Below are 10,198 nucleotides of genomic sequence, written 5' to 3' on the forward strand. Positions count from 1 at the left end.
GCTTAGAGGAAGAGGAGGAGGAAGGCTTAGAGGAAGAGCCTGAGGAAGAGGAGGAGGAGGAGGAGGAAGGGCTTAAAGGAAGGGCCTGAGGAAGAGGAGGGGGAAGAGGAGGAAGGCTTAGAAGAAGGACCTGAGGAGGAGGAGGAAGGCTTAGAGGAAGGTCCTGAGGAGGAGGAGGAGAAGGAAGAAGGGCTTACAGGAAGGGCCTGAGGAGGAAGAGGAGGAAGAGGTGGAAGGCTTAGAAGAAGGACCTGAGGAGGAGGAGGAGGAGGAGGAGGAGGAGGAGGAGAAAGGCTTAGAGGAAGAGCCTAAGGAGGAGGAGGAGGAGAGGAGGAGGAAGAGGAAGGCCTTACAGGAAGAGCCTGAGGAAGAGGAGGAAGGCTTAGAAGAAGGACCTGAGGAGGAAGGGGAGGAGGAGGAGGAGGAGGAGAAAGGCTTAGAGGAAGAGCGTAAGGAGGAGGAGGTGGAGGAGAGGAGGAGGAAGAGGAAGGGCTTAAAGGAAGGCCCTGAGGAAGAGGAGGAAGGCTTAGAAGAAGGACCTGAGGAGGAGGAGGAGAAAGGCTTAGAAGAAGGACCTGAGGAGGAGGAGGAAGGCTTAGTTGAAGAGCCTAAGGAGGAGGAGGAGCAGAGAGTCCTCTGGAGGATTCTGCAGAGGAAGAAGAAGAAGAAGGGGCTCCTGAGCATACGCAGAGGCCTCTGGGGAGAAGCCACAGGGAGAAATCTCCTGGTTGTAACTTATTATTACTATTATTAGTAGTAGCATTAGTATTAGTACATTTTATTTATTTATAAAGACATGTAAAAACATGTTTATAAAGAGCATCTCAGTGAATCTCTATATTATAGCATCAGGGAAAGATTTTAGCTGTTGTTAAGCTTTGGAAATGCTGTTTGGGGTCCCTTCTGACTTTGGAGCCCTTTCATCCTCCATTTTGGGTTTCCTTAAGGCCTCAAACTGCCAAGTGCTGAGGCAGAGGCAGCCATTTTGTGTTCTGGTGGCCATTTTGTGTTCTGGCGGCCATTTTGTGCTGCTTGGGACTGTTGGCAGTAATGTTCTGGAACCTTCTCTGAGGCTTCAGTTGAACAGAGGCTTCTCTTTCTCTCCTGAGGCTCCAGAGAGAGAAGGAGGCCAGGCTCCTTGGGCCAAAAGGGAGGAAGTGTGTCTCTTTGTGTGTCTTTTCTTATTACACAGCTCTGCTCCTTCTGAGGAACATGGGTTTTAAAAGGAATCAGAAATGGGGAGCATAGTTTTAATACAAGTCTTATTATTATTCCTCACAAACATTGGGCTTTCGCTTCTAAGAGGAGGCTAGTCCCCCCAAAAAGGCCAAAAGTGGCTCCTTTGGGAGGTTTTAAAAGTCTCCCCAGTTTCCTTATTAATAGATTTTCAGGGAAGAAGGAAGGAGACAGACCAGAATAACTCATTTTACTAAGAATGAAACAAACAAAGATACAAACAAACAAGAACAACAAAAATAAGGATTAGACAGAAAAGCAAACTACTTTTATTTAAAAAAGCAAAACCATTCTTAACAGGATAAAAGTACGAATTGGGTTCTTCTATCCTTTATAACCAACTGAGGCTGTATCTGCACTTCAGAAATAATCCGGTTGGAGACCACTTTTTTTCTTTTGTAATTTATTTATAAACAATCCTTTACAAACAAAAATGAAAAAACATACCAAAACATTTCCATAACAAATACAGCTACAACAACAAAAAAGTATAAATACCTATATGATATACATACAACATGCAATAAATAACATCCTGATATACAAAACTGTCAGAAATGTACTATTAAGTTACCTCCAAGTTAAGCTAAGATGACCCTTTTATTTAATTTACTTAAATTCCTACAAGGTATCGATACGTGTTAAACCTCTAATGTTCCTTTAGACTTTCCATATGATATCTGGGATTGTAAATTAATAATTAGTATTACAAAATAAATCAAAGCATGACCAGTCCTCTTTAGTTTTCTCAATTGGTTTATCCCTCATGATTGCGGTTAAAATGTCCAATCCCTTTGCTTCTCTTAGTTTAATTATCCACTCCTCTGTTTTGGGAATTTGGATGTTTTTCCAATACTGCGAGGGACCATCTACAAAATTAGTCTGGGAAATCTTTTAGCTACTTCCTTTTTCAGTTTACATGTCATATTGAGCAAAAAGATCAAAGGGTTTAAAGGTATTTCTTCCTGTAAATGCCATCAAAGAAAACCATTATCCTGAAACATGGAAACAATCTAATATAACTTTGCTGTTAAAAGAAGATAGAGATGCAACTGAGGTAAAGAGCTATAGGCTAATTTCCTTATTAAATATGGATTATAAACTATTTTCTATGATTTTGGCCCATAGACTCAAAAAAGTTCTTAAACACTGGATTCATGAGGACAAGTCAGTGATAACATACAAAACATCTGAAATATAATTGAATATTTTCAAAGGCACAACGAAAAAACACTTATCTTTTTAGAAAAGGCCTTCGATAACATAGGATGGGATATGTTATTTGCGACACTTGAAAAATGGAAATAGGAGCTTCTTATTTAAGGTGGATAAAGGCAATGTATAAAGATCAAAGAGCCAAACTAATTGTTAACTATAAAGAAACAGAGGAATTTGAGATTTCTAAAGGTAAATGGCAAGCTTTCCCACTTTCACCCCTTTTCTTCATTCTGATGCTAGAAGCACCGAATAATAAGATAAGATTAGAAAATAAGATCAATGGAATAAAAATTAAAAACAACTGAGTTTAAAATGAGAGTCTTCTCAGGCGACATTTGTATTCCCTGGAGAACCCAGAAAAGAGCACAAGACAAATGATGGATGTAATAAGGGAATTGGAATATGTTTCAGGACTAAAAGTAAAGAGAGACAAAACAACATTCATAACACAAAATATAGGGAAAAGGAAGAACAAATCCTGGAAGAAATTAATGGATTTAAAGTGGGAAAGAAAGTTAAATATCTAGGAATAAATTTAACAAATAAAATTCAGATCTATTTCAGAATAACTATGAGAAACATGGAAGGAAATCAGAAAAGACCCAGAAAAATGGGGGAAATTACACTTATTGCTATTAGGAAAAATATCACTGATCCAAATGAGTTTCCTTCCTGAAATACTGTTTCTGTTCCAAGCGATACCCATCATCCAGAATGAAAAACCCTTGAATCTATGGCAAAAGGAAATCTCAGAATTTATTTGGAATTAAAAAAGAGCCAGGATAGAAAAGAAAATACTTTGTGATGACAAAAGTAGAAGAGGACTTTTTTATGCTGCTTGTTGTTTAGTTTGGATTAGAGAATGGGTTTTGTTAGAGAATGAACAATTGTTATGTCTGGAGGGTGAACATTTAAGATTTGGATGGCATGGATGCCTAATTTATAGGAAAGAGAAAGTTCATAAAGAAAGCACAAATCATTTAGTAAGAAAAGCTCTATTGAAGATCTGGGGAAAAACAAGTGTAGAATATGTCCAAAAATACCTTTATGGTTTTTGCCGCATGAGGATCTTTTTGGGAGGAAAAGTATCCAGAAAACTAACCGGTTAAGATACAAGGATGTCCTGAAAGAATCACAAGGAAAACTAGAGATCAAAACACAAGAAGAACCTAAAGAATCTGGCCTAGATTGTCACTGGTATCTTTATCGTCAAATGAGGGAGAGGTTTAAAATAGATGTGAAATTAGAAGGAATACAAAATGAAACATGGGAATTGTGGAAGCCATGCTCCATGGTCATTCCATGCCTGATGAGAGTGTTGGGTGCGAGGCATTGGAGAAGCATCCAGCTGTGTTTCTCTAGCCAGAAGCCAAAGGAAGGCATTCTCCTCTGAGGGCCACTGGGGAGGTCAGGAGGTTTCAGCAGATGATGCGCTCATTTCACATCTAGCTACAGGGACATAGCCAGGGTCCTCTCCAATTCCCCATCCCCTGACCCCCCTCCACTCTCACAAGGCATGGAGTGTCAGGACCATGGTGAACAGGTCTGAGGAAATGACAGGCATGTGGCCACTAGATGGAGCTGTTGTGGAAGTCATTGACAGCTCTAGTGGCAGTTAGATGTGTCAGCATTTAAACAGTGCATCACTGGAATGTTGATGCAACTGTCAACTGTCATTCTCAACTGTCACTGAGGAAGAGTCAGACAGTGTGCACCTCAGAATGGGTTGTTACTGGTGTGGATGGTGGAGGGTGTCGATGTATATAGTGTTGTACACAGTGGAACTTCTTATATGAATAAAAGCCTCATCTGAGGGAAAATTACAGTGTCTCTTTGCTCAGTGAGAAAGTGACAGGTGTTTCTTCAGCTCACAATCTACTGACTACAGTCAAGGTTGAGAATCTGGCGCCATACGTTAACGTGTTGCCTCACATGCTGCGCAACATAGCAATGTCAAAAGCGTTTTAACATGGAGTATCTCTTGTGTACGGCAGCTGCAGTGAATCTATGCTAGGTCCATGGGGCTTTGTTTGGTGCAGAGAGAGGAAGGGCATACCCATTTCTGCATTGGCCCAAAGGAGGCATATGTCACCTGCGTATCTTACTAGCAGCATGCTGTTCTCTGTGTCTTTGACTGATGTAGGGTTTCTTGAGAAACCAAGCCTAACCCTAGTCTCTTTTCTCAGGAACTTCATCTCAGCCTCCTTCTACACAGCTTTGTGAAATATTTTGCTGGAAGAGACCAAGTGCAGGGCCACCAGGACCCCCTTCCCACCTAATGGCCAACACAGAGGCCAAGCAGAGGGAGTTGGGCTCCAAGAAAAAGAGGCTGTCGAAGTACCACTCTTTGGTGAGTTGACATCCTATTAGTTTCATTTGTGTCACTGCTGGGCCAGCTCATGAAAGCAAGTGGAGAACATATTGTCCCAGTTTGGCAGAGAAAGTCCTGGTAAATCCTCTGTCACTCCACTTTTTCAGAGGCTTTCAAAAATGTCCAGGTTTCTCTCTCCTCCCACTTTCCCCCTTCTCCTCAGCTCTCTTGGGTTGCTGCAAAATGACTTCCAAGGAGTTTGCACCCCATCAACTCAAAAGCGGGGAGAGGAGAGGAGATAAGTTGCAAGGGTCTTCTCATGCCAGGAGGCTGAGGCAAAAGCAAACTGTTGTGCCCTTCCTAGCTTGTGTGATCTTCCTCATAAACAACTTTGGCCATCTTCACCACCTTCTGGTGTTGCTTGTCCACATGTGCCTTGCTTTTACTGTCTGTGAAATGTTGGGGATATGGGAGACCATCTCTGGATCTAAATTGGGAGAAGGCCCAGTGGACCTCAAGTCCAGCATCCTCCCCAGAACTGGTTTTTAAAAATGACATTTGCCTCCGAAATTTGGCAAGAAATGGCTAAATGCACCATAATTCTTTTGTAGCTAAATGTACTATATGTGTTGGGATTGTCAGTATCCTAATCCATCCTCAATATCCTAGCCATGGCCTAAATTATATTTTTTATTATATTTTAAATTATATTTAAAAAACTTGAGACAAACTGGATCTCAAAGGCAGTACCTTTTTTGTATACGTCTCATATGATGGACACAAACGAGACAAAGTCTTTAATGAACATCTATTGAGGAAACCTTTAATTAATAACTGGCTAACTGTGAAAAAATGTTTTACATTGGACTTTCACTTTGGGTTTCCCCACAGGAAGCTTTTTTAGGCCAATGGGGAAAAAATCAGAAATGTACAGAGACATATTAACTCATGATAATGAAGGAAATGTTATATTAAGATTAAAGGAAGAAATCATAACTAAACTAGGCCATATGAATTGGTTGAATTATATTCAACTTAAAGAAGGACTCATAGAATTGTAGGGTTGGAAGAGACCACAAGGGCCATCAAGTCCAACCCCTGCCATGCAGGAATTCACCATCAAAGCATGCCCAACAGTATGCAAAGGAATCTTGTAGCACCTTGAAACCAACTAAAAGGAAGAGATTCGCAACATGAACCTTCATGGCCTTGTGGCCAATTCATCATGTGCATGATAGACCTTGTCACAATAGGTCTACCAAGCCAGATTTACAAAGGATAAGAGTTTATTTGGTTTTGAGAAAGAATATAACGAATATTAATGAAAGAAGATGAAAAAATATATTATGTAAAATATATAACATCTTACTGAAAAGATCCCTTGAAGAAGTGGAAATTAAAGATTCTATGACAAAATGGGCACAAGAATTGGGATACAATTTAGGCTTGGAAAAATGGGGAAAAGCTAGATTAAAAACAAAAAAAATTACTGTAGCACAAAAAATAAAAGAAATTTATTTGAAAGTTGTAAATAGATGGTATCAAACACCATTCTCACTAGAAAAAATTATAAATTAAAGGATAACCGGTGTTGGAGATGCCAAAAAGAAATGGGTACATATTTACATATGTGGTGGCAAAGCACATATATAAAGTCTTTTTGGGTGAAGATTCATTTGGAAATAAAGTTAATATTAAAAATTGATTTTGAGTTTGGACCAGAAATATATCTATTAAACAAGACCTTATTACTAGACCCAGAGGAAGAAAGGAAATATTGGAAAATATTATTATACTTAATATCGGCTGCCAGAAGGAGAACAGCAAAGAACTGGAAATTACCTATCACCCCACAAATAGAGACTTGGCAAAACGAAAAACAGGAATTGAAAGATCTAGATAGATTAATAAACAAGAAAGATATGGTTAAATGGGGAAAGGATTGGGAAGCTATAAGACTTTATTTAACGGCTGCTCAGTAAGGAGAGGTACAAGAAACAAAACTTTTTTATTCATACCTAGAGATTTTGTATTAAAAGATAAAATTGTACAGTTTCTTGTGTAGAGTTATCAGGTATCATCCTAATATATAACAGATTTATAGCTTGTTGATATATGTTTTTGTTTATCTTGTTGTAAAAATGCAAGCTTTGTAAATATATATATATATATATATATATATACACATATTCATAAAATGAAAAAAAATAGTTTTTTGCTTGCTAACAGAATTTAAAGTTTATTTCCAGGACTGAATTCTGAAGTGATGAAATAATATTTGGATGCACCATGTGCTTTCCTCCCCTTTTGCTTAGTCACTCTCTGGATGAGGGCTATTTTCTATTTCAGGTGACCTTTGCAGATGTGGCAGTATATTTCACTGAGGAGGAATGGAAACTGTTGACAAAGAAACAGAAACTTTTGTACAATTATGTAATGATGGACAATTACGAGAATGTGGCTTCTGTAGGTAAGGAACCTGAATCCATTGCTCTTTCTAGAAAGACTGAGGGCCCTTTCATACTCTATTATCATGTTGCTATGGTTCCACTAGAATTGTAGAATCATAGAGTTGGACTAGACCACAAGGGCCATCTAATTCAACCCCTACTGCCATGCAGGAATACACATTCAAATCACCCCCAAGAGATGGCCATCCAGCCTCTCTTTAAAGACCTCCATAGAAGAGGACTCCACCAAACTCTAAGGGAGTATATTCCACTGTCAAAGAGCTCTTATTGTCACCAAGTTCCTCCTAATGTTTAGGTGGAACTTCTTTCCCTGTGTCTTGCATCCATTGTGGTGTCTCCTTTTTTCTGTAGCAGCAGAAAGCAAGCCTTCTTCTTGCGCAACATGACACCCTTTCAAATATTTAAACATTGATATCATATCCACTCTTTATTTTCTTTTGTCCAGGCTAAACATAACCAGCTCTCTAAGCTGCTCCTCATAGAGCTTGATGGCTTCCATACCCTTCACCATTTTGGTTGCCCTCCTTTGAACATGCTCCAATTTGTCAACATTCTTTTTGAATTGTGGGGCCCAGAACTGGACACAGGATTATTCCAAGTGAGGCCTGACCAAAGCAGAATATGTTGGCACTATTACTTCCGTTGATCTAGAAACTATTCTTATATTGATGCAGCCTAGAATCACATTGGCCTTTTTAGCTGCCGCATCACACTGTTGGCCCATGTTCAACTTGCGGTCTACTAGGAGTCCTAGATCCCTTTCAAGCCTAGTTTAATTGTGATAGCAACATCCTGTAGAATATTTGAATCTGTAGTTTAGTGAGGCAATACTGCTCTCCAGTTTCTAAGGATCCTAATTACCCAATCCTAAACTGCCAATTCTAGGATTTTGTGGAAAGAAGCCATCGAGATTAATGCTTTTCACACCCAAATGGTACTCAGCACATCCCTGAGCAAGTTCCTACCATTTTTGGCCCCTCTTCAATCCTTTTAAGGCTCTGGAGAGTCTTCTTGGGGGAAAGCCCTCCCTTGGGCTTGCAATGGCTCAGAGAGGGCCCAACAGTGGCAAAATGGCCTCCTCTGTCCCAAACAGATGCTGTTGGATGTTGGGGGAAAAATATTATTTCATCCCCCCCCCCCTTTCCAGGCAATACAATGTGGGGTTGCCCCTGAGATCTCCTCCAAACCTCATCAGCAGTCCATGCCTATCTTATAATGTTTTAAGGCTGTTTTAAGGCTGCTCCCTGGCACTTGACCCTCACCAAAATTTGAGTCCAGGTCCCAGACCCCTTACTCTGCCTTTGACAATGAGTTATTGGAATCTGACTCCAACTTACTTTAATATCAAATAGGGAGGAGTAAACATAGGGCTAAATCTTGAGCTAACACTTTCCTCTCTTAATTCTGATATTCAGTATTATCTATCATTATCCTTCTTTACAGAAGAACTTGTCAGTCATGGGAGAGTCCACACAGGAGAGAAGCCATACAAATGCCAGCATTGTGGGAAATGTTTTTCTCAGCACTCAAACCTACTGACACACCAGAGAGTCGACACAGGGGAAAAGCCATACAAATGCCAGCATTGTGGGAAAGGTTTTTCTCAGAAGTCAAACCTAGTGACACACCAGAGAGCCCACACAGGAGAGAAGCCATACAAATGCCAGCATTGTGGGAGATGCTTTTCATGGAAGTCAAGCCTAATGACACACCAGAGAATCCACACAGGAGAGAAGCCATACAAATGCCAGCATTGTGGGAGATGCTTTTCATGGATGTCAAGCCTAATGACACACCAGAGAATCCACACAGGAGAGAAGCCATACAAATGCCAGCATTGTGGGAAATGTTTTTATTTGAAGTCAATCCTAGTGTCACATCAAAGAGTCCACACAGGAGAGAAGCCACAGAAATGCCAGCATTGTGGGAAATGTTTCTCTCAGAAGTCAAACCTAGTGACGCATCAGAGAGTCCACACAGGAGAGAAGCCATACAAATGCCAGCATTGTGGGAAATGTTTTCCTCAGAAGGCAAGCCTAGTGAAACATCAGAGAGTCCACACAGGAGAGAAGCCATACAAATGCCAGCATTGTGGGAAAAGTTTTTCTTTGAAGTCAAACCTATTGAAACATCAGAGAATCCACACAGGAGAGAAGCCATACAAATGTCAGCATTGTGGAAAATGCTTTTCGTGGAGGTCAGGCCTATTCAGTCACCAGAGAGGCTACACAGTAGAGGAGCCACACACATCCAAGCAGTGAACGAACATTATTTTTGTAAAGAAGGAATACAAAAATACTCTTTCAATCCGGCAGTGATAAGAAAAGGCCCTCATGATTTTATTTGTACATTTTTTTCTGTCCATATGTCTGTTATGTTTTAATGTTAAGTTTTGTTAAGTTTAGGTTTTAATTGCTGCTATTATAGATAATTGTTTTGGGTTATAAATTTGGCTGGGGATTATGGGTCATGGTTTATGTTAGTTAGATGGGGGACTGGGATTTGTTGCAGCTACCTAGAATAGCAATGATAGCATTCAGAATTTGTGGGATATTGGCTGAAGAAAGTTGGGGACCGGTAGTAACAGAAAGGGGTCTAGTTTCTTGAAATGTCTGGGGCAGGGAGAGATTGTGAGTGTGAGAAGGATGGCAAAGTGGGGCTGGTAAATAATGGGGGATTGATGGAGGGAATTGTAGGTGGGGGCTAGGTTTGGTAGAAGCTGGAGTTTTAGGTTTTGGGGTTTCAATATATTCTAGGCAGTTCTGGCTTATACATATTTCTGATATGTGTTTTCAATAAAGGTCTTTGCTATTTCAACACACTGGATTCTTTGATGCACAGAATTTGTGAATATGCACAAAAGTGACACTTTCTTCTCTCCTTAATCCTCAGGTCAATTGCCAGCTGTAAGAACAGCTGAGACAAACACACATCTATCTGTATCTATCTGTCTGTCTGTCTG

The 10,198-nt window shown here is 40.1% G+C and overlaps 1 protein-coding gene across 4 annotated transcripts in view; it reads left to right on the forward strand.

Moving 5' to 3' along the window:
- Positions 1 to 2,271: 2,271 nt before the first annotated feature.
- LOC149290539 (uncharacterized) overlaps positions 2,272 to 10,198 on the forward strand; it is a 50,859-nt gene continuing 42,932 nt past the window's right edge. The window contains exons 1-3 of one of the 4 annotated variants that reach the window (XM_089489208.1): positions 2,272 to 2,293; positions 4,641 to 4,804; positions 7,115 to 7,235. In XM_089489208.1, the coding sequence (XP_089345334.1) occupies positions 4,733 to 4,804; positions 7,115 to 7,235 (193 nt within the window). In that variant the 5' untranslated portion in view covers positions 2,272 to 2,293; positions 4,641 to 4,732. Of the gene's footprint in view, positions 2,294 to 4,143; positions 4,805 to 7,114; positions 7,236 to 8,679; positions 10,054 to 10,198 lie in introns of those variants that run through there. The other 3 variants (XM_089489206.1, XM_089489209.1, XM_089489207.1) reach the window with 3 other exon arrangements.

This window comes from Sceloporus occidentalis, unplaced genomic scaffold (genome assembly GCF_023333645.1).
Source record: "Sceloporus occidentalis isolate IW3139 unplaced genomic scaffold, rSceOcc1.0.p SCAF_39, whole genome shotgun sequence".
NCBI lineage: Eukaryota > Metazoa > Chordata > Lepidosauria > Squamata > Phrynosomatidae > Sceloporus > Sceloporus occidentalis.